General features: G+C 37.9%; 1 protein-coding gene across 2 annotated transcripts in view; it reads left to right on the top strand.

The window, feature by feature from the left end:
* The window catches only part of Vps16A (vacuolar protein sorting 16), a 432,364-nt gene that overhangs the window by 248,533 nt on the left and 158,060 nt on the right, over nucleotides 1–25,771 (top strand). For both annotated transcript variants that reach the window (XM_090412822.1, XM_090412821.1), the window contains exon 13: nucleotides 7,382–7,509. In XM_090412822.1, the coding sequence (XP_090268948.1) occupies nucleotides 7,382–7,509 (128 nt within the window). The remainder of the gene's footprint in view (nucleotides 1–7,381; nucleotides 7,510–25,771) is intronic.

Below are 25,771 nucleotides of genomic sequence, written 5' to 3'. Positions count from 1 at the left end.
AAATAATAAATAAAAATTAAATACATTTCTTTTAAGATAAAAAATATCTACTTAGTCTTAAAACTTTTTAAATTTGTTTTCATTATTTCACAGCCCCCCCCTCAATGAAACTAATGGCCCCCAAGGGGACCACTGCCCACAGTTTGGGAAGCGCTGCTTTAAACCTTTCTCAGCAGACCATCCTGTTTGTCCAAAGTAAAAGCAGTTGCAATTACAAGAAACTTGGTAATAATAAATATTATTATTTATTATACACCTGAGAAGGATAGAGAAGACAGTTTATCCTTGGTGGAATAATAAAGAATAGTTCAATAAGAAAAAATGTGGGCAATAATAAATTGTATTTCTTGAGGGTCTTAAATTGGTTTGGAGATTCCAGCAACAGAAGAAACTAGAACTCTGCTGACAGGTTTGGAGTCCTTAGGAATAGCCTGTAAGAGTCAAAGGTGTGCTGTATCTTCCATGATGAGAAGCCATTTCATTGAATTTGAATTGTCAAGTTGTAGTTTGTGAGCAAACAACATGAGCTTTATTCAATAAAGTTTTGATGATGATGCCACTTTTTGAAATGGATGATGTGCTGAAGCTTGCTGTATGTAATGGCCAGTGAAGGTAGGTTTACAATATACAAAAGTAGTCAGTAAGGCAAAATTTTCACTCTTTTACTATTTACATCATAAAGTTGATATACAGGTGTTGATTTTAGTTTAGTTATAAAAGAAGGTAAGCATCTTTACGGCAAGGCCTGGTGAAAACATCATCCACATAGCATACCTAAAATGTTGGGTGAGATTGTATGGAGGAGAATAGAATATCTTCTAAATGCTCAAAAAGAGAAAAATGGCTTTCCATGGCTGCTTGTAGAGTTTATTTTTGGAGACAAAATATGCAGAGTGAATAATGAAATTAAACACTTTGTGTCTGGAGTAAATGCCTGTGATAATAATAACTGAAGAGTTTCAACATAGGTAAATAAAGATTGAAAAAATTGGACCATGGTATCAGCAGGCTGTAAAGATTTTTATTTTGGTTAAAAAAAAAAAAAAAACTCTTTAGATTTCAAGAAATCTAAAGAGTTTTTTTTTTTTTTTATCCTGTGCTAGAAGAATAAGGATAAGAATTTTGCTAGGTGGGAAATAGAAGAGTCAGTACAGTCAAAAAATGGTTCTAAGTGGGATATTTTTTATGGATTTTTGGCAGACCATGGAACCTAGTGTGGGGTGGGGTGGGGAGTCAGTTTTTTGATAGCATCATCATTCCAGCTGGAGAATCCACTTGGGGTTGTTCAGTTTCTTGGCAGGTAGATTCATTTGTGCAAAAGAAAGAATATTTTTCTATTATTTTTATGGCTATATAGTCTATTTTCGTTTAGGAGTGCCCCTTTTATAATGTCATTGGCTTTTTACTCAAATTTTAGGGCATTACTGATGTTTTACATAGACAGATATATGAAGAATATGTAGGAGAAAAAATTCAGGCATACCTTTGTAGGATATTTTTTTTTTTTTTATGTTGGGCCCATATATGAGAGGTTGGCTAGTCAACCTATAGTATGTTAGTACCGTGTATGGGTGGTGGGTTGGGAAAGGAGAAACTTGTTTACATTTGATTTAAATGCCTGTATGTTGTATTCCTTGGGAAATACGTCAGGGGGAACACTGTTCCACAGTACCGCAGTAGCAGGGATGAATGAGGAGGAAAAGAAGCTTGTTCTGTGGGTTTCAAGGTGTACTATGAAAGGATGTTGGACTGCAGCTTTACGTGTTCGAATGGACTTATTACAGAGTGGGGGAATTATTGATGCTGTTTCAGATGAACATTTCCCATGAAAATATTATAGAATATACAGATTGCAAAGACCAAGCATCTATGTGAAAGTGAGGAGAGCGAGTTGGTGAGAGATGGGTCATTTATTAGTCTACTTGCTCTCTGTATTGAGTCAAGCATTTTGAGGTAGCTTTTAAGAATCCCACTCCAGATGTGAGAGCAGTATTCGATAGCTGGGCAGATTTGTGATTTGTATAATGTTAACAGCTGTTTAGAGGTGAAGTAGTGTCTTGAGCGAAAGAGAAAACCCAATTTTTTGGAAGCTGAGGATGCAATGGTTGTGATGTGTTTATACCAGGAGAGGCTTGATGTCAGGGTAATTCTGAGAAGAGAAATTTCACCTTGTCTGGGAATTTGAGTGTTATCGAAAACAATGCTGGGGAAAATGGTTCTTTTTTGTGACAAATAAAGACAGAACTGGGTTTTACTAGCGTTGAAGTTGACGAGGTTATCTGAGCCCCGTTAGTGGATGGCTTGGAGGTTGGAATTAAAGGCAGTGGTAGTTGATGTTCTGTGGGTTGAAGTGAGTTGTGTAGAGTAGGGTTTGTCAAATGAAAGGGAGGAATGTAATGTGCTGTCATCTGCAAAACTGTATTGAGTTAGAGGCCAACTGAAGTAGATCATTGATATATAGAAGGAAGAGGGTCGGTGAGAGAACTAAATCTTGTGGGACCCCAGCATTAGTTGGATGATGAGAGGATAGGGAGCCATCTACCATCACACATAATGTGAGTCCTGACAGGAAGCTGGCAATCCATCTGCAGAAGTCCTGAGGCAGTCCAAATGATGGGAGTTTGCATAGTAAGCCTTTGTGCCAGACTCAGTCAAAGGCTTTAGAGATATCAAGTGCAACTACTTGGGTTTCACCGAATTTCTCCATGGCGTTTGTCCAGTGATGTATGAGAGTAGGTCTCCTGTTGAACGGAATCCGTACTGCTGATCGCTTAATAGCTGGGTAGATTCAAGGTAGATTAGGACTAACCTTCAAGGTAGATTAAGAGTTGAGAGTTGATGGTTTTTCTCCGTTACTTTAGATAGGACTGAAGTGAGTGAGATAGGGTGGTAGTTAGATGGCAGTGATTTGTCATCCTTTTTAGGAATGGTTTGAATATAGGCCAGTTTCCAGTCTTTGGGATTTATACCAGTGGAGTAAGAGAGTATGTACAGATGACATAGGATAGGAGTCAGTTCTGGTGTACAGACCTTCAGGATCGTCAGGACCAGGAGACTTTTTTGTGTCTAATTTAGACAACAGGTTTGTGATATCTTTTTGGCAAAAGGATACAGGGAGCATTGTATGTTGGGCAGTTGGAATGACTGGAGGGCATTTGCCATTGTCAGTTATGTATGCATTGGAAGCAAAGTGTGAAGCCAGGAGGTTAGCTTTTTCTATGGGTGATGTTACAATTGAGCCATCTGGGTATGATAGAGGTGGGAATAGTGTAGGGCAAAAGTTACGGCCAACTGCCTTGCCAAGAGTCCAAAAGGCATGGCTGCCGTTTGGACTCTTGCCCGTTCAAAAGGATGCAAGCTTCCTGCTTCTTGCCTGTTCAAATTCTGTTTTAGAAGATAATTTTCTTGCATCTGTTTCGGGCTTCAGTATTGGGCATTGAATGAAGATTGGGTTCTTGATTTGAGCCAGTTAGAAGAGTGGGAGGACGGGAGAAAATCAACTTTTAGGGAGAGGAAATGAAAGAGCTCAGAGTGATTGGTGGTATTAGGAGAGCAACAGAGACAGCAGATGAATTTGACTGAGTGGGGGAGGAATATCTTTAGCCAAAGAAGGTCTAAGTTAGGCGATTCTGAGTTAATTGCTCTCTGGCAGGGTATGTCAGAGTGAAAATATGCACAGATGCCACCCTTGGGTCAAAAGGAGTTACATAGTGTATAGTTAGGAAGGTTGAGATGAATAGTGCTGGGGGAAGGTGAGATTTGAGTTTCTGTTAAAAAGAGTAGGTGGGGTTTGGTGGACTGCAGATGGCAGTGGATGCCATTAAGATTGGAGTTGAGATCACGAATGTTGGTGAAGTGGATATGCAAGGTTTGTGAGGCATGGATTTGACCCCAAGAGTTTTGCACGTTTCCTATGCAGTGCCTGCATACTGTTGTCCTTGGTGGCTACTAGTGGCGTCACTTGGTTTTTTTACTAGTTTGGTTTTTTTGTAGTCTATCATCCAACTGTTGTCTCCATTTTGGCGTTTTTCATCTAGTTGTCTTCGGAGTTGACATCTTTGTTCTGGGGGCAAGTGTCCTTTAGCTTGTTGTTTATCACTGTTACAAATTTGGATGTGTTTGTTGGTGAGTCGCAGGTCACTTTCACGAGCGTGGAAAGTTCGTTCCGTCCTTTCTTTTGTTTATGGGTCCGATACAATGGCATTTGATGATATTTCTTGGATCAAAATTGCATTCTGCTACTAGTTTAACGTCTTCTGTTAAGGATTTACCATTTTCTGTCGGAAAGTTCAGGATAACGATATTGAGTTTCCTATTTTCGGCCTCGAGCAACTTGTGTACCGTTGATGTGATTTGTTTACGAAGTTTGTTAGCGGAGATGGGAGCACTTGTGATCGGGAGCTGGGTCGTCGAGCATCTCGATCTTAGGTTCCAACTTTCTGATTTTGGAGGAGAATGTATCGATCATAGTGTTAAGCCGTTGCTCAAGGTTTTCATCTCTTTTAGTATCTGTTTTACGGAAGGGAGGCACATCGTACAGAAGTAGGGCTGGTTAAGATCGGTATAAAGCTTGTTTGCCAATTCATTTATTTTTGCACAGGAAATATGTAGCCAGTTGCAACAGAAATTGCACAGTATACTTTTTTCCTTTCTTTCACTTCAGTTTCACAGCTGCAGCACTTTGTAATGTCATTGGGTTTGTTGGTGATTGGCGACACTATGCTGACGGGACTCGAGGTAATCTTCCATTGTTGGCCTTTGTTGCCGCCATCTTTACTTCACACGGTAGGCATAGCACTTTCATGTGGCTGTTTTTTAGTTGTAAAAAATAGCTGATTTAATGGACTATGGGTACTTCTGAGTTGTACTGAAGAATCAGCTGCTTAGTACCTTCTGTTACTTTTCCGTTTACTGCTTATTTTGCACAAAAAAACACTTGCAATTATGATAAAATGCGGGAGCACAAGTTTTGATGTTGCTGGCTGTCTTCTTATTCAGCACCATCCTGACATGTGGCGATATGCATTCATATGCTGTTAAAGGAAGGAAGTATGATTTGAAAGGAAAGTGGGGATAGAGAGATGTGGGAGAATTATTGGTGAGTAAAGGGGTATGTTAACTTTTTGAAAAACACTGGTTTTTTTATATATTAAAGGTGGAGGGAGAGGTGAGATATGATAGAGACCTACAAGTTAGTAAAGGATTGTTATAGGATCAATGTTGGAGAGGTTCTACAGAAAACAGGGAGATTAGGGGAGAACCAGAGGTCATCTCTGGAAGCTGTATTAGGAGGGTGTGAGCAGAGGAGTGAGAAGCTGGTTTTTTGCATGCAGAATTGTGAATGATTGGAATGCCTTGCCTGAGAGTGTGGTGTCTGCAGAGAATTTGAGTGTGTTTAAAGTGCAGTATGATGAGCTGTGTGTATGATAATAGGATCTCCTAGATGAGTCTTTGACTCCATAGGGTCTTGGGCGATAATAATAAAGGGGGCAGAGAATACTTTGGGGGGTGAAAATATAAATTTTTTTGGGAAGGGGAAGGATGTGATAAGATCAGGTGTGGGAGTCACGGGATGTGAGCTGTTTCGACAGTGCATCATCTTCAGAGCTCGTAGGTGAAGTGGAGGCTATCATGCCGGCTTGGTGTTTCTCTTAAAAATAATATTCACTTAGAGGAGTAACATGGGAATTTTCCCAGAAATAATACCTAGAATATTTTTCTGTTATAATCAGAGGTAACTGATATAAAATTGACAACAGTGCCTATTTGTCAGCTGTTGTGATAGTTGAATGACTATTGTGTTTCAAGCATTTCAAAGCTTCAAACTCGACCGGAGAGAAGTTAGGAGGAGGAGGTTTAGCCCTGAGTAGTACAGAAGACACTTCATGATGTAGTTTGTTTGTATTATCACTAGAGAGGATAGACAAGGTAGACTCGATGTTGTGGAGAAATAAGGAATTTTCTTTGGAACTGTAGCAAAATCATGTCCTTTGGAGAGATCAGCTGTTCCTGTTGGAGTAAGAGGATTTCTATGGATATTGACTACTCTTTTTTTTTTTTTTTTTTTTTTAATGTTAGGGTTGATGGGAGTTGGTCTTTGCTTAGAGAGGAGGGAATCAATGTGTTTATTGAAGGAGTAACAGAGAGAGAGAGAGAGACTGTCTAGAAATGTGTAGAATTACATTTAGTAGGTGTCTTAAGAATGACAGATCACATTTGACTATTTGAAGTGATTACATATGACGGAAAGGCTGCCATTGTTGTAATTTTGCTGTACACCAAAAGATGTGATGGCTTCTTTAAATCTAGGTTAGAATTCATTTAGAATCATATCATTTCTTTAAAAAAATACAGTCCCCACTCATAACTTACATTGTTGAACAAGAAACTTGCCAAGTTTACCCATCTTTTTCCATGACTTTGTCCATGAAGGATAAGTAGCAGAGTTTTTAATGGCACTTGTAGTTTTTATTTTATTATTTATTTATTTTTGTATGAAATCTCTTGATCTACTGTACTATGTTATTCTAGCTTGTCTTGTATCTTTTGAAATCTATTGTTGTAATTGTCTGTTCTCTGACAAAGACTTGGAATTTATTAAACAGCTTGCATCTACATACTTCAGTAATGGTTAGTGCTATTAAGACTAGAGAAGCTAGTCTTTGGGAACACTATGCATGAGTTCTGTGCAATAAGTTGCCTGCCATCTCAAAAAGTGTGCATATGGAATAGCGGAAATGAAGTGACTGTGAAAATTAATTGTTAAGGTAAACTTGGGAAGAATATGTCATTAGAAATTGAGTCGAAATATAATGTGTTATTTGCAGGAGCCAAACCTTCAGCAAATAAGGTAAAATGTGCTTCTAGAAAATATCAGTTACTTAACAGTTTAAAAAAAAATTTTTTTTATGTTGGTCCCACCCACAAAAGATTATTTTGTAAATGTATAGTAGTACATTTGTTCCATGGGTGGGCTAAGGATTTTTTTTTTTTTGTCATTTTTATTGATTTTATATATATATATATATATATATATAATCTTTTTTACTTATTATTTTTTTAGAAAGTCCAAAACCCTGCTCTAAAGGTCAAACATGGAACTTTTTCAAGCCATTTCAGGCCTCCAGTAAGTGGGGAGATGGTCCCACACTGGGAAATGAAATTCATCTTCCACCTAAAGACAATCACAAACATTCATGTCTATAGGTGGATTTGAACCCGCAGCATGTTGGTTAGAGTGCCAATATGCTAACCACTCAGCGATATATATATTAAAATTATTTTTGTGTATAGCGATCATCAAGTTATCCATCTTTTTTGCTATTTGTAGTATGTTAGGAATTGCATATGTAATCCATACTTTATATTTCCTTTGTTTTAGGCAGCATCATTTGGTAAATGGTTCATACCTGATATGAATCCAGACACTTTTTATTCAATGTGCCAGACCTTGAGAGTGTTAAATGCAATTAAACATCATAAAATTGGTATGCCACTAACATATCAACAGTATCCTTTCAAAAATGATTTATTTTCTCTAGATAAGTAGCTTATGATAATTTGTAGCTTCTTTAATTTCTTTTCCAGAGAATGACAAAAAGTTACTTTTGTAATAGTAAAAAAGAAATATTGCACATGTATAAAAGAAGTGGTTAAATTAATCTTATATTTTACTTCAAACAAGAATAAATACATTCAGAATTACTATAATTTGTAGTAAATTTATATAACCTCTTACAAAGATATAAAAGACATATGGCAAATTGGAAATACCAAAGAGAATGAACAGTGTGTATAACATGAATGTCAAAAAAATAGATAAATAATAATTAACAGGAATTAGAGTTTTAAATCAAATTATGAAATTAACAAGTAGTCTCTAGTCTTTGATCAACTGCTTTATTTCTAACTAGTTCTTGTATCCATAAGTTAAAATGATTATAATTCATACACTGTCTAGTATACTGCTAGTTTAGTGTTTTGGCTAATTTTTTCTGTTATTTCATATAAATTTGGTGAGCTGACACCCCATCACTAGATTTGTGTATTCTGTTGTCTATTTCCATATTTAATTTGCCATCTTCAGTATATTTATTGAAGATACAAGAACAAGTAAAACATTGCAGCTATTTAGCACAATATTTTGTGCCTAAATAGCTGCAATATTTTACTTGTTTTATAGGTTTTTCATTGAAAGAGTAGTTGAAGTTTTCCATGTTCCTTCCTGTTTTCATAGTTTTGATCTTTTTATTTGTTGATTTTCATACCAAATTTGTACATCTGTTATTTTTGTTTAGTTAAAGAATCATGGACAGTTGCACTGGATTTTTTTAGGAATATGGTATTATCCACATAATGCAAAAAGTTTCATATCTCCGATTTTGTTATCAATGCAAATGCCACTCTCTCTCTCTTTTAACATTATGAATAATAATACACCCTTATCTTACACTTCATTTTACATCAAGCCACCTACCTTTCTGTACTTCCTTTAATTCTAAGTGCTGACTTACATATAAAATATGTATTGCCCTTATAATTCCATTTATCTCATTTTGTAGTAATCTGTACAGCTTTTCTCTTAGCATCCTGTCATCTAATTTTTCCATATCTGCAAAACTTAAGTACATATCCTTGTTATAATCCCATAATTTCATAGCCTTATATTGTGAAGTGAAAATCTGATCCTGACAACCTCTATTTGTCCTGACCATATATAATTCTTACCTGAAACACTTAGAGAAATTCCTCTGACATTCAGGTTTATTTTCCTTTTTATGGATGGGAACTATGAAAGCTCTTCTTCAATCATCAGGTATTCAAACTTCTGATTAGGAATATAATTATTTTGGAATTATATAATAAATCCTGATAGCCACCACTGTAAAACTTAATTTGATATCTGGTCAAACACCATCTGCTCCAGCTGCCTTTCTTCATGTCAGTCCTTTGATCACTTCTTATACCCCAAGTATTATTATTATTGTTATTATTACAGACTCATTATGGGAGTTTCATTCAATTGACAACATATTTATCATAGTGAATCTTAAAATCTTTAACACTCTCTACATTAACAACATATTCCTGTACTACACAGCCTTAATGTAATGCATTCCATTCACTTATAATTCTCCATGTAAAAAATTACTCCTTACACTCTTCACCACACTCTTACATAGCTTCCAGGGATCACCTTTGGTTCTTTTCCTCTCACCTTCTACACTTTTTATAATTCCCTCAGAATTAATCCAATAAAATCCACTGACTAACTTAAACGCCTCTATTATGTCAACTCTTTTCCTCCTGTTCACCAAACTCTGCTATCGACATTCCTTCAACCTCACTCCATAGCCAATATTCCAGAGTCCTGATATTGTCTTAGTCACTTATCTCTGGATCCTCTCTAATGTTTCCACCACACAGTGAAATCCAACTGGACAAATCCAAGCACTATAGTTCAAGTGTTCAGGCATAAACTTGTTTGCTTACACTTGGATAAAGGATTAAACCAAGTATATAATTTCTTGGTATCTTTAATTTACAGTATAACCAAGTGGTAAAACTTCCAAACATAACTCTCAAATTTCATTCACCCCCTGCAACACAGCCTTATATTTCTATAAGGCTGTGTTACAGGGAGTTACAATATACTACACAGCCTTATATTTCTGCACTTCAAAATACAACACCTTACACTTCTTAATGTTAAAACTACACCTCATTCCTTTGTCCAAGTCAATATTATTTATTATTATTATTTGACACCTCCAGGGAGTCCAAAATACTCATCGAGGGAGGGCACCTGCTCTAAACTCTGTCTCCACCAACTGACCACAACTACATCAGCGCCATCTACTGCCGACCACTACCACTAGTATTTCCAAAGACAATCACAAGCATTCGTGCCTACAGCGGGATTCGAACGTGCACTTTCGGCATACGCTAACCACTCGGCCAGCCAGGCTGGCTTTGAATATTCTATTCAGATCTTCCTGAAAGGAATTAACGTCAGCAGGGCTACTTATAATTCTCCACAAATTTGCATCAGTAGCAAACAACTGAAGATCCCCAGTCAATCCACATGATATATCATTTACAAACAATAAATAAATATGCCAAAAAATTATATTCTTGTTTTCATCCTTTATCCAAGTAGATAAAGGGCGAAACGAAGAATATAATTTTGTACCATCTTTAATTTATAGTATAACCAAGTGAAAAATCTTTTAATGTTTACAAACAAGTTAAACAGTAGGAACCCAAGAACAGAACTCCACATTACTGGTTACCCTCGTTTTGTTTTTTGAGACACTGTTCCATCATGCACAACTTGTTAGTATAGTTCAGAGAGTCAATCATCAATCCATCTAACCAGTATGCTATTTCTTGTAGACAGGCTTATACGTTGGTTATGAATTATTAAATCACTTAAGGAATTTAACAACATAGATACGAATATAAATTAAATTACACTTTAATAAATATTTCCAATATTTCGGCAACGTCACGTTGCCATCTTCAAAAGTTCCTTTTGAAGATGGCAACAAAGGCACAAAGAAAAAGGCACGTGCACTGCAACACAGTAACTGAGAATGAAGACATGAAGCTATTGTTTTCCTAAAAGTCCTGATGGTGTCCTCTAGCAGGTTAAGTAGGTGTTCTTGGCCGTTGGGCTGAAGGTCTGCTGATGTAAGCTTCCCAAATTTGGGGCAGTTGCATACAACCAAATTTGTTGAGGTTTGGAGAGTTTCTTAGGGCTGAAGCTGATTCCATAAATAGTCTTTCGAATTTGTATTTACTACGGTGTATTACTGTAGCTTTCTTCCACCGTATTCTGTGGCGTGTATCCAGAGCATGGTCTGCAAGACCAGAATGGCTGTACTTGTGAAAATGGATGTAGTCCTTGTGTTCAGAAATTCTGATATTCGCTGTCCTGCCTGTTTGGCCAAAGTAAGACAGTTTACAGCTGCAAGGGACCTGGTATACACCAGGTAGGTCTAGGGGAAGTGGTTGGTCTTTAGTAGAGCGGATAAGGGATGCCAATTTCATGTATGGCCTGTAATAGGAGGTCAGGCATGTTTTTTTAAGATTTTGGTAATTTTTTCCAAGGTACCTCAGATGTAGGGAATGGTGATGGATTTAGAGTAATCCTTGTTGTGGAGGAGGGGAAAGGGGCTGTGGTTTGTAGGTTTTAATATTTTTTGGATTTTTTTTTTTTTTTGGGGGGGGGGGTAGCCATTGGCTGAGAAAGTGTTGAGGATGTGATTTAGTTCAGTGTTTAGGGCCATGTCGCGAACAAATCACCGCCATGCGGTTTCTCTTAGCGGACATTAACGAAGGTATTCATGCCTTCGAAGAAGAGCTTTCATGCACTTTAAATCATGAGCTTTGGTCAATTTTACATGACGTCTTGTGTACCGCTGCAGACAAAGAATTTGAAAAAATACAAGGCTGACAGATGAAAAAATTCGAAAAATTAAAAAAGAACTGTACCATCAATCCAAAACTTCCTACCAACACCGTAATCAACCTTTCTTCAGTCACCCTGAAGCCTGAAGCACTCGACACGCTTTCACATGGCCAAAACTTCGGCATTGCTCCCAGAAAAATTCCTAGTGAGGATATTATGATTCAAATCGAAAATGGAATCCACCACCTTCCATATTAAATCGCCAACAGTGTAAGACTGGATGTAGCTTGTGTCCTCTCCAAAGCAAGACAACCAAAATCCAACATATCCAACAAGGAATATAAAGCTCTGCAGGCAATGAGGAATAATAAAGAATTAGTTATCACCGAAGCTGATAAGGGAAATGCAACTGTAGTACTTAACCAAAAGGACTACACAGGTAAGCTTAATGCTCTTCTATTAGATCGGGCTGCTTACTTCCCTATCGAATACAATCCCACCAACTCACAGATTAGAAAACTTCACAGGCTCCTTAAGAAAGTCACTTCTTGGCCTGTAGAAGTTACCAACAGATTAAGGCCGTTTAACTCTATATCCCCCCCGTATTTACAGACTCCCAAAAATACATAAAGAAAATGTGCCATTACGTCCCAGTGGATGACATTGATTCCCCCACATACAAATTAGCTAAACATTTGGCCAAAGAGCTCACACACTATATTGGCAACACATCATCACACACAAAAAACTCAGCCCACTTCAAAGCCAGCATAGAAAACCTTATACTCCAACATACTGACATATTGGTCAGCTTTGACGTCTCCTCCTTATTCACAAATGTTCCACTCAAGGAAACTTTAGAGCTAATCCAAGCTAAATTTTCTCCCGATATCTCAGCCCTATTTCAGTTCACAATGAACTCAGGCTATTTCGTTTGGCAGGGAAAATTCTACAAACAAATAAAGGGGACAGCCATGGGTTCACCACTCTTCCCACCCTTGGCCAATTTCTTTATGGAGACCTTTGAAGAAAAAGCCTTAGCCTCTGCCCCACAAAAACCAACCATATGGCTTCGCTACGTTGATGATGTGTTCGCTCTTTGGCCACATGGCTCTGAAACACTCCTCTCCTTCTTAACACACTTAAACAACCAACACCCTAGAATCAAGTTCACCCTGGAAAAAGAGGAAAACAACAGTCTCCCTTTCCTAGACACACTAGTCACCTGCCAGCCTGATGGAACCTTATGATGAACATCACTCCTGCTGAAGTTTATATAGAAAACCCACCCATATAGGCAGATACATTCACCAACAATCCCTCCCCCCCCCTCCCCTCACAACAATATGGAGTGGTGAAAACACTATACAACAGGTGTTGAAAATTTATTTATCACTAGGTTAGACTATAATAGATTTAGTTTAATCCTTTATCCCAGTGAGAGCAAACAAAGTTTGCGCCTGAAAATATCTTCAGGACTAAATATAGTGTTGTACTATCTTATCCAGTAAGTAGTGCAACACCAAGGCAACTCGTGGCAAAGGTGGAGCAAGCTACCAGGCACTTCTAACCCAGTATCTCCCATAATGCAAAACACATTTCCTATGTGGATAAACATTTCCTATGTGGTATCCACATAGGAAATGTGTTTCCTATGTGGATAAACATTTTTTTAAACATATTTATCCACATTTCCTATGTGGTATCCACATAGGAAATGTGTTTTGCATTATGGGAGATACTGGGTTAGAAGTGCCTGGTAGCTTGCTCCACCTTTGCCACGAGTTGCCTTGGTGTTGCACTACTTACTGGATAAGATAGTACAACACTATATTTAGTCCTGAAGATATTTTCAGGCGCAAACTTTGTTTGCTCTCACTGGGATAAAGGATTAAACTAAATCTATTATACTATACAACAGGGCTAAACTAATCTGGCCCTAAACACTGAACTAAATCGCATCCTCAACACTTTCTCAGCCAATGGCTACCCCCCAAAAAAATCCAAAAAATATTAAAACCTACAAACCACAGCCCCCTCCCCCCCCCAACATGGATTACTCTAAATCCATCACCATTCCCTATATCCGAGGCACCTCAGGAAAAAATTACCAAAATCTTAAAAAAACATGACCTTACCTCCTGTTACAGGCCATACAGAAAATTGGTATCCCTTATCCGCTCCACTAAAGACCAACCACTTCCCCTAGACCTACCTGGTGTATACCAGGTCCCTTGCAGCTTAAACTGTCTTACTTTGGCCAAACAGGCAGGATAGCGAATATCAGAATTTTGGTCTGCAAGACCACTCTGGTCTTGCAGACCATGCTCTGGATACATGCCACAGAATACGGTGGAAGAAAGCTTCAGTAATATATTGTAGCAAATACAAATTCGAAAGACTATTTATGGAATCAGCCTCAGCCCTAAGAAACTCTCCAAACCTCAACAAATTTGGTTGTATGCGACTGCCCCAAATTTGGGAGGCTTATATCAGCAGACCTTCAGCCAAATGGCCAAGAACACCTACTTAGCCTGCTAGAGGACTTTTAGGAGAACAATAGCTTCATCTCTTCATTCTCAGTTACTGTGTTGTAGTGTCTACGTGCACGTGCCTTTTATTGTAAGTTCCTTTTGAAGATGGCAACGTGACGTTGCCAAAATATTGGAAATATTTATTAAAGTGTAATTTAATTTATATTTGTATCTGCGTTGTTCAATTCCTTAAGTGATTTAATAAAACAATATACTATTTATTCCCATCCTCTTCAGCTTGTACATCAATTTATTATGTAATGATCTATCAATTAAAATGCCAAGAAGTTATATTCTTGGTTTTATCCTTTATCCGAGTATAAGCAAAAAAGTTTGTGTGTGAAGTCACTTCACGACTAGGCTACTTGTATACATCATTATACATGTTGGTAAGGATATGTGCATTGCATTATGGGATACTAAGGCAATTGATGTGAAGTCATTAGCCTCTATATACAAGTAGCCCTGTCATGAAGTGACTTCACACACAAACTTTGTTTGCTTACACTTGGATAAAGGACAAAACGAAGAATATAACTTCTTGGTATCTTTAATTTATAGTATAACCAAGTGAAAAAATGTTCGATATCTATGTGATAATCTATTGATAGTATTACTGAAGTCCAAGAATATCACTGTACATAATACTCCCTTATCTAGCAAGTTGGTTACCTTATCATAAAATGCAAGTAAATTACTAAAACAAGACTTATCATTTACAAATCTGTGATGACCATCATAAAGAATGCTATGTTCATCAACCCAGTCTTGTATTCTATTTCTAACCATTCTCTCCAACACCTTGACTACAACTGCAGTTATACATACTGGTCTATAATTGGAAACTTCTGTTCTGCAACCATGCTTGTGGAGAGGTACTATGTTGCCTTCTTTCCACTCCTTAGGAACTTGACCCACTGCAAGACTTTCATTAAATAACCAGGTCAAGAGCATAACTAACTGTAGTGCACATTTCTTAAAAATATGTTATATGTCTTTTGAGGTATTACTTCAAATATCCATAATATCTTTAGTCTGTTTTTATCACATTTGTCATTTCTTATTTCTTTTACTACTCTTTCCTCCATTCCCACATTCTTATTAACATCTAATCCAGTCAGCACGTAATACACCTCTGATTCTTTCACTTCCACTCCTGATATGTCTCCCTTCTATATGTTTCATGGAATCATTTATACCAATATATGATATTATTATTATTATCCCAAGATCTCATGGAGTCAAAGACTCATCTGGGAGGTCCTTTTATCATGCATACAGCTCATCATACCGTGCATTGAACACATTCAAACTCCTTGCAGACACCACACTCTCAGGCAAGGCATTCCAATCATTCACAACTCTGCACGAAAAAAACCTGCCTCTCACTCCCCTACTCACACCCTCTTTATACAGTTTCCAGGGATGACCTCTGATTCTCCCCCGATCGCCCACTATTTTCTGTAGAACGTCTCTAGACAACACAAATCCTATTACAACCCCTTACCAACTTGTAGGTCTCTATCATATCTCCCCTCTTCCTCCTGTCCACCAGACTGCAAATTACATCTTCTCAATCTTTCCTCATACTCGACATTCCAGAGGTCAGAAACTTCCTTAGTCATATGCCTTTGGACCCTTTCCAACATCTGTTCATCCTTCTGAAAACCAGGTGACCAAATCTGGTAACAATAGTCCATGTGTGGCCTAATCAAAGCCTTATACAACAATTATGCGGAGGACACACATGTCCTCGCATCATTCGAAGAAGCCTTTGTGTTGTCTTCACAATTTTGGCTATATGTCCCCTAAATTTCAGATCCTTATCCGCTATCACCCCCAGATCTCTTATTTCTTCCACTTCCAACAATATATCCTCACCAAGCATAAATTCTGCATGCCATCTTTGTTTTCCAAATTTTAAAACCTTACATTTTGCAACATTGAACTCACATCTCCATTTCTGTGCCAAATCACTCAATTTATTGAAGTCTTTTTTTCAGGCCATAACATCTTCACTACTCTTCATGGTTCATCCCAACTTTGCATCATCTGCAAACAACTGAATATCTCAATCCAAATCCTCACCAATATCATTAATATACAAGTTAAACAGTAACGGCCCCAAAACAGACCCCCTGAGGCACTCCACTAGTGACTCTCCTTTTTCCGGATATCGCTGCCCCATACACAACTTGTTGATACCTATCAGATAGTCAGTCTCCAATCCAATGCACTAATCTAGTATCCAACCCCATCTGCTCTAGTTTGACTATCAATTTATCATGAGGTACTCTATCAAAAGCCTTTGCGAAATCTAAGTATATTACTGTGTATCCTTCTCCTCTGTCCAAGGAAGCAGTCACTTTATTGTAATAAGTAAGTAGATTACTAAAACATGACCTCCCTTTAGCAAATCCATGCTGTCCATCAAAGATAATACCATTGTTGTTAACTCAACTCGGGATCCTAGTTCTCACAATCTTCTCCAACAACTTAACCACAACACCTGACACACAAATACACACAAATAGGTCTATAGTTTGATGTTTGAGTTCGATCACCTCCTTTATGAAGTGGCACAATCTTGCCCTCCTTCCACTCCTTAGGGACTTGACCGAGTGCAACACTCGTATTAAAAAAATATGTCAAGACAGGTGTCAACTCCGTGGCACATTGCTTCAGAATACGTGGCAATATATTATCAAGTCCCACAGCCTTATTAACGTCTAGTTTACTCAACTCCCCATACACCACTTGCTCACTTGAAGTCAGTCTCTCCTCCCCATTATCTACTGCTCTCAATCTCTCCATCACATTCACAAGATTAAAAGATCTTTATGAATTGCTCATTAAGTATCTCCACCACACATTCTACAACATCTGTCTTTATACCATTTTCTCCTATCAATGTCATCCTTCCATAATCATTCTTTCTTTTGCTGACTACATATCGAAAGAACCCCTTAGGATTCTTTTTGGCTTCATTAGCTAACTGCTGTTCATACCTCTCTTTAGCTACACTCACCAATCAAGTCACCCTTCTTGCCTGGTCTTTGTAGACCTCATGGAATTGGTTATTTCCACTTCTCTTATGCTGCCTCCACAATGCCCTCTTTCTCTGTATCGCATGCTTAATCTCTTTATTCATCCATCTCACACACCTACCTTATTTAACATTCTCACCCTTGGAATACACTTAGAGATTGCATCTACTAGATAGTTTTTGAAAATCCCCCAAGCTGCATCGATCTCTTTACCAGCTAACTCCTCATTTCATGCTACACCCGCAGCCTGTTTGTATTTCTTCTGTAGTTAAGATTTTGGAGAAATTGGTAAGAGTTCATATATAGAATTGGGGAGATGAATGAAATATTATTTATGCAGACCAGCATGGATTTGTTAAAGGGCACTCCTGTTTTAGTAGTCTGGTAATCTTTTACAATAGAGTAACGAAAGCAATGGATCAGGGTAAGACATGCACTGTTATTTTTTTGAATTTTTTAAAGGCATTTGACAGAGTGCCTCATGACAAATTGATTTTTAAGTTGCAGCATGTGGGGGTTTGGATCTCAGGTTAGTGGATTGGTTTGGTGATTGGATCCCCAGTAGATATTAGAGAGTTGTATATGGGGGAGCAGTATCAGGATGTAGGAAGGTTACAAGTGGAGTTCCATAGGGTTAAGTCCTGAAACCATTGATATCGTCACAGGATTACAGGGAGACGTTCAGTTGTTTGCAGACGATGTGAAGCATAGGAAGGGTTTGCTGATGTTTTGCTCTTCAGGATTATTTGAGTAAGCTGGTAGGGTGGACAGATGAATGTGTGATATCAGTTTAATTATTAATTAATGCAACTAAATGTAAGGTTTTACAATTTGGGATCCACAGATGGGATGCTTCATACTTACTTGGGAAGTTATACTGAAAGAAATAGAGGAAGCAACGGATCTCAGGGTGATTGTGGATAGAGATTTGAAGTTCCAAGGACATATTGCAAAGGTTGCAAGAACATCTCAGAGAATTGCTGCAATGTTGAGGAGGATTATATAAAACTTTAATCAGACCACATCATCTGGATTTCTGTGCTCAGATCTAGTCACTGGGATTTGAATGTGACGAAGTAACCTTTGGATAAGGTGCAGAGACAGATAGAAATGATATCAGGACTGTACAGTGTAAGTTATGAGTACAGACTCAGGGCATGCAGACTGCAGAGTTTGGTGGATAGAAGACAAAGGGATAGATATGATTAAGATATTTAAGCTATTGAAGGGTTATTATCATATTAACACTGAGGAGATTTTTCATATGGCAGAATGAAGAGAAGGAATACAGATAATGGGCAATCCCTGGAAGTTGCAAAAGGGAGTGGTGAGTAAAAGGGTAAGAAGTAAGTTTTTTGCATGGAGAGTGGTAGGATCATGGAATGCATTGCTTGAGAGGGTGGTGAAAGTTCAGACAGCTGATGAGTTTAAGGAGTGGTATGATATACTTTTTGTTGACCTTCAACAATGAGTCTTGTGACTCCATGGAGGTCAGAAAATAATAATAATAATAAAGTATCAGTTGAATTGGACAAATAAACTGAATCTACCTTCATATTTCAATACTGTAAAAGCATTTGGTTGAATTCTATTGTATAAATTGGAGCAAATGGTGATGGGTGTGAAACTAGTTATAGGTGATAAAAATGTGGCTGATAGACAAACATCAGAGAATACAATATGAAGTCAAATCAGTGAAAGAGCATATGACCAGTCATGTGCCATAGTACTCTATACCTTAGGTATAGAGTACTATCAAGTTGTTTGCTGATAATACAAACCTGAGGAAAGCAATAGATCATGAAGGTGATTAGAGGTCTGCAGGATGATTTAACTGATTTTGCATCAGGGATAAAGATAATAGCTGCAAATCTAATGTGGCAAAGCATACAGTATGCACTTTGGCAGAAAAAGATTACAAGCTATATATTACATTGGAACTGAATTTCAAAAAGTTCATGAGGCTAGAAATTTAGTGGTGATGGTGGTTATGACCAATTGCTGAAGTGGACAAAATAGTTCAAAGGATCACAAGATGTTGAAGAACACACTGATAAACAGAAATAAGAAATTTATCCCTTCCCTCTTCATCAGGCTTTGATACAACCATATTTGGCTATACACATGACTATTAAATAATTTAAGGAATTTACAGTGTATACTGGGATATTAATCAAAAGAAACTTTAATAAATACCTCCTATATTTTGGCAATGTCACATTGCTATCTTCATGGGAACATACAACTATGACACGTGCACATGCAGGCACTACAAAATGCAAATGAGGCAGAAGAGAGAAAACTACTGTTGTTCCTAGAGTCCTAAAGGTGCCCCCTAGTGGGGCTATATTGAGTTGTCTTGGCTGTTGGGCTGAAGTTCTCAAGATGTAAGCTTCCCAAATTTGGGGCAGTCTCATGCACCCAAATTTGTTGAGGTTTGGAAAGTTTTTTAGAGTTGAGGCTGATTCCATGAACAATCTTTCATATTTAAATTTACTGTGGTGTATTAACGTGGCTTTCTTCCAACCTATTCTGTGGCGGGTATCCAGAGCATGGTCTGCAAGCCCAGAGTGGCTATATTGGTGAAACCAGATGTAGTCTTTATGTTCCAAAATCCTGACATTTGATGTCCTGCCAGTTTGGCCAAAGTAGGACAGTTTACAGCTGCAAGGGACCTGGTATACCCCAGGTAGGTCTAGGGGAAGTGGCTGGTCTTTGGTGGAGCGGATAAGGATGCCAATTTCTTATATGGTTTGTAACAAGAAGTCAGGTCATATTTTTTTAAGATTTTGATTAATTTTTTGGAGGTGCCCAGATATAGAGAATGGTGATGGATTTTTAGTGTAATCTTTGTTATAAAGAGGGGGGGGAGGTTGTGGTTAACTCATTTTAATATCTTTTGGGGGTTGTAGCCATTGGTTAAGAAAGTGTTAAGGATGTGGTTTAGTTCAGTGGCATTGTCATCTGCACAGATTAATTTTGCCCTGTTATATAGTGTTTTTTTTTATAACCCCATATTGTTGTGAGCTGGTGAATGTATCTGCCTGTATGCATAGGTTTTCTGTAAACAGAGAAAGCCAAGGATTCATCAGGCTGGCGAGTGATTAGAGTGTCTAGGAAAGGGAGACTGTTGTTTTTCTCTTTTTTCATGGTGAACTTGATTCTGGGGGTGTTGGTTGTTTAAGTTTGTTAAGAAGGAGTGGAGTGTATCTGAGCCATGTGGCCAAATAGTGAACACATCATCAACATAGTGAAGCCAAACAGTGGGTTTTTGTGGGGCTGAGGTTAAGGCTTCAAAAGTCTCTATAAAGAAGTTTGCTATGGGTGGGGAGAGTGGTGAACCCATGGCTGTCCCCTCTATCTGTTTGTAGAATTTTCCTTGCCAAACGAAATAGCCTGAGTTCATTGTGAACTGTAATAGGGCTGAGATATTGGGAGGATGAGCTCTAAGGTTTCCCTGAGTGGGACATTTGTGAATAAGGAGGAGATGTCAAACTGACCATTATGTCAGTATGTTGGAGTGAGAAGTTTTCTATACTGGCTTTGAAGTGGGCTGAGTTTTTTCATAATCGATGGTGTGTCGCCAGTATAGTGTGTGAGCGCTTTGGCCAAATGTTTGGCTAATTTGTATGTGGTGGAATCAATACCATCCACTATGGGACGTAATGGCACATTTTGTTCATCTATTTTTGGAAGCCCATATATTCTTGGGAGGTCTAGAGTTAAAAGGTTTTAGTTTGTTGGTAACTTCCACAGGCCAAGAAGTGAACCTCTTAAGGAGCCTTTGGAGGGTTCTAATTTGGGAGCTGGTGGGATTATACTCAATAGGGAGGTAGGTAGCCCTATCTAACAATAAAGCATTAAGCTTAGCTGTGTAGTCGGTTTGGTTGAGAATCACAGTGGCATTTCCCTTATCCGCTTTGGTGATTACTATTTCTTTGTTTTTCTTCGTTTCTTGTAGAGCTTTATATTCTCATTTAGATAGGTTGGTTTCAGGTGATCTTGCTTTGGTGAGAACACCGTCTACATCCAGTCTGAGATTGTTGGCGATATGGTTTGGAAGGTTACGGATACCACATTCTATCTGAATCATTATTTCTTCAGCTGGTATTTTCTTAGTTTTCTCTCTTCTGCCGCATTTGCTTTTTGTATTGCCTGCATGCATGTGTCATAATTGTATGTTCCCATGAAGATGGCAATGTGACATTGCCGAAATATAGGAGGTGTTTATTAAAGTTTCTTTTAATTAATATCCCAGTATACATTGTAAATTCCTTAAATAATTTATAGTCATGTGTTACCAACATATAAGCCCATCTTCAAGAATGGCTATACACATGTTTGGTCACTTGGGTTTGTTAGTCATGTGGAAGTATTGATCCAGAGGTGAGTGTCAAAAATGGTAGCTAACTTGTGGAGTGCTCCCTTTGAGGATAAAGTTTAGTAAATAATAAATGGAAAAGAGGGATATAAACATATCCATTACTAAACAGTTTTTATAATTTTGTTGGAAGAGAAATTTTTGAATACATGAGAGGAGGGGGAGAGAACAAGAAGTTATCCTGGTAAATTCTGTAAGAACTGGGCACGAGGATTATATTTTTTGCACTCAGAGAGTAGCCATTGGGAGGATTGGTTATCCAGAAGTGGTTGTGAATACTCTGTCAGTGAATGAATTCAAGAATATGATAAGTACTATGTGAATGATGATTAGTGAGCCTCCTGCATTGAATCTTCAAATTGCATGGAAGTTCCCATACAATAATAATTTGACTTAATTCGGCCGATTTCTTTTTAGGTTTTCTATTCCTATACATGGTATTTTTGATTAATTAAAGTTTGTATTAATTCCTGAACTTAATTTTTCTTGAAAATCTCTTCCATTTTCTTAATATTTCTTCTTTTTTTTTTCTTTTCTTATAGTTTTTCTTATATTGTCTCCATAGTACAGTTATAAGAATGGCAGAAATAGATGCTGAGCAGTATATGAAGGAATTGTATGATGGATATTACAAGACAAATATTACATAACTCCATGAAGTCCAGAGACTGATGACAGGAGACCACTTGACATAATCAACTGATCACACAGAATTACATAATCACCTGATCTATTATACTGCACAATCTATCATCTGCATTATGCCATACCCCCCCCCCCCCCACATCCATACACAACTTGTTTGCAAGATGCAAAACTGAATTTCTTGGGGATTGGAAAAACCTGTTACATCTGCATGAGATGTAACAGGTTAACTCACCTTCCATTGGAAAAAAAAAAACATCTCATATAATGACTCTTATAATGATAAAAATCAAACCCAAGTCTTTTCCAAATTTCATTTGGAAAGCACCTATAATATTTGTCTTGTAATATATATCCATCATACAATTTCTTCATGTCCTGCTCAGCATCTGTTTCTGCCATTTTGAAAAAAAAAAAAAGTGTTTATCTGTTCTCCTTTTTTCTTATTATACTTCGTTTAACATGTTGATCTTTATTTATATATACACATACACTGAAGTCAGCAGATAGCCCCATGGGAAAGATGCATCATGCCATGTGACAAGTCACATGTTTATAGCCAGTATAAATTGGAAGGATGTGATGCTCCCAAGTCAGTGCACTATGTCCAGGTGAAATGGCTGCGAGAAGGGAACTGAGAGTTTGAACAGGCATTGTGATAGTGTCAAATTGCAGGCCTATCCTTTTGGCAAATTGGGCCATCTTAGGTCAACAATCAGTTATATCATACTGAGAGGGAAGCAGAGGGAGTGAACTGCAAGTGCTACCTGCAGTGGACAACTCACTGCACTCACCCAATGTTACCATAGGATGCTATGAAGGATAATATGTAAAAACTGCACTGCAGAACGCAGTTCCTGGAATTGACTGGAACATGAATCTGCACAAAAAACATTCAGAACCGAGGCTTACAACATGGGTTTCCATGGTAGGACTGTAATATGCAAGCCCCACATCGCTTGAACCAACATGCATCATCATCCCACATTACCTGAACCAACATGCATCATCATCTTCAGTAGTGCAAAGACCATGTACAGTGGGATATGGAAGTTGGAAAGCTGTGCTATGAATCGATGAATCATGCTACGCTGTCTCCTTATCCCCTGAAAATCCAGTTGACAAAATTTGTACACAGTAGTCGATGCAGCAAAATCATAGCTTTATAAAGAAGGATAATAACCTTCCTATCTTTACTTATTAGTGTAAAAATCATCCAGGAATTTTTTTAATGATTTTTCCAACTTTTTCAATATGCCCTCTGAACTTCAACTCTTTGTCCACCATTGCCCCCAAATCCCTAGCTTTATCAATTTCTTGCAATCCAGTACCATCATGGTGATACAGAGCATGTAGAAAGTTTATTTTTCATTTGGTCAGACTATAATAAATTTAGTTTAATCCTTTATCCAAGTGTGTGCAAACAAAGTTTGCGCCTGAAAGTATCTTCAGGACTGGGGTAAAGTGGTACAACACCGGGCGACTCCTTGCAAAGGTGGAGCAAGCTACCAACACTCCTATCTCAGTATCTCCCATAATGCAAAACACATCTCCTTGCGGATATGTATAATGTTATGCATTAAGGGAAGGGCCACTACCCAGATTAGTTTCGACCTTTATTGAGGTCTCTTCAGTGGGAGCCAGGCCCAAATGGAGATACCAAGGCAGAAGCATTAGCAAGGTCATCTCCTCCTATAGGAGCCGCCAAATGGCGTGCCACCTTTTTTTAAATTACTCTGGATTTAGAGAAAGATGTTGAAAGTTTATTTTTCACTTGGTCAGACTATAATAAATTTAGTTTAATCCTTTATCCAAGTGTGTGCAAACAAAGTTTGCGCCTGAAAGTATCTTCAGGACTGGGGAATGTCCTGCTTTCTGTTTTGGAGCCATCTTTATATAATGGAACTATCTTACCCTCTTGGGACTGACTTGGAGCCTTGCCAGAGTGGAGATCTAGATTAAACAACCTCAGAGGCACTGCCAGTTCTCTCTTGCATATTCACTTAGCATGTGACACACTATTCAGTCCCACTACTATATCATATTCATATTTTTCACTATTCTGAGCACCTCCAGTTCATCTACTTCAATTCTCATATTGGCATCTACCCCATCAGCAACTGTAAAATCTCCACCTGGGTGATACACCCTTGCAAAGTGATCACTCAGCAACTCAACTATATCTTCTGCTTTGATCATCTTCTAATATCTGCATTGATTAAAGTCATTCTTTCATACTTGTTCTTCTTCTTACTTACATAGCAAAAAAATAAAAAATTTAGATTTACTTTGGCCTGATTTTTTGTTCATTTTCTGACAATATCTGATTTGTCCTTTCTTGCTATAATATCCCTTCTTGTCTGCACTTTGTATTACTTGAGTATGCTGATGACCATTTTTTTTATATTCTTTCCAGAATATTTTATTTTTTTGCAGCTCCTATTTTGTATCTGTACTCATCCACTTAATCCTCACTTGGTTCATCCTCCTGATCCTGTGTGTATACACCAGCTTTATAGTTCAATATAACCCTTTCTTGACAGAGAATTCCACTTGTTTGGCAACTTCCAGAATAAGACTGCGCAGTCTCCCCAAACTGGAAGCAGAGTGTTTACCTTGATTGTGGATATATATCTTCTGATGCTGTTATCAGTTCCAGTACTGTCAAATCCCTATTCCCCTTCATAACATGCTGTTTCAGGTAATTATTCCTTAACAGCTGTATAAATTTCACTTCCATCTTTCCATGCCCCCTTTCCTTCATCCAATCAGAGAATTAGCACCCCCCTCTAACCTGGCTGTTTAATTTGAGCCTTGGTTCTGGTAAAGTCCCAGTTGAGTGGAAATTTATTCTGCTGCATAAGGGGGGGGGGGCTCCAGGACTGAGGTAGCAAATTATAGACCAATCAGTATATCAGGAATGGTGGTTAAGGTTTTGGAGAAATTGATAAAAGAATTCAAGACTGGGTGGACAGCAATATGATACTTTATAAGGGCAACATGGTTTTGTGAAGGGTAGATCTTGCCTTAGTAATTTGCTCACTTTCTATAAGGAAGTAACAATGGAGTTGGATAAAGGAAATCCTTATTCAGTGATCCTGCTGGACTGCTGTTTACTATATTAATGGAACTGAACTGCAAGAAGTTGATGAAGCTAGGGACTTGGGAGTTATTGCGGACAGAGAACTTAAGTTTCGAGGGCATATTGCAAGGGTTGCCAAAACTTCACATCAAATTACATGGTTATTGAAGAACATACTGACAAGCAGGGATAAGGAAACAATTGTCCCACTTTATAAGGCATTAATAAGACCTCATTTAGATTATTGTGCACAGATCTGGTCACCTGGATTTTTTGGTGATGAGGAAATGGTGGAGAAGATTCAGAGGCAAGTCACAAAAATTGTTGCAGGCCTGTGGGATGTTTCCTACGAGGATAGATTGAAGGTTTGTGGGCTTCAAAAATTAGTTGATAGATGTAGGAGAGGAGATATGATAGAGGCATATAAATTATTAAGAGGGTTTTATAGGATTGATACTGATAACTTTTTTAAGAAAAGTGCAGGAAGCGAGAGAACAAGGGGCCCTCCCTGGAGATTGTGTAAGAGTATGGTTAAGAAGGGTGTTAGGACTAGATTTTTTGCTTGGAGGGTTGTAAATGAGTGGAATGCACTGCCAGATGTGGTTGTGAATGAGTTTAAGAAGTATGACAGGTATTGTGTGAATAATGGTTAGTATGGGATAGCCTAGC

Source organism: Typopeltis vanoorti, chromosome 23, assembly GCF_054136105.1.
Source record: "Typopeltis vanoorti isolate ZY-2024b chromosome 23, IOZ_Tvanoo_1.0, whole genome shotgun sequence".
Lineage (NCBI taxonomy): Eukaryota > Metazoa > Arthropoda > Arachnida > Uropygi > Thelyphonidae > Typopeltis > Typopeltis vanoorti.
This window is presented reverse-complemented; position numbering and strand designations above follow the sequence as displayed.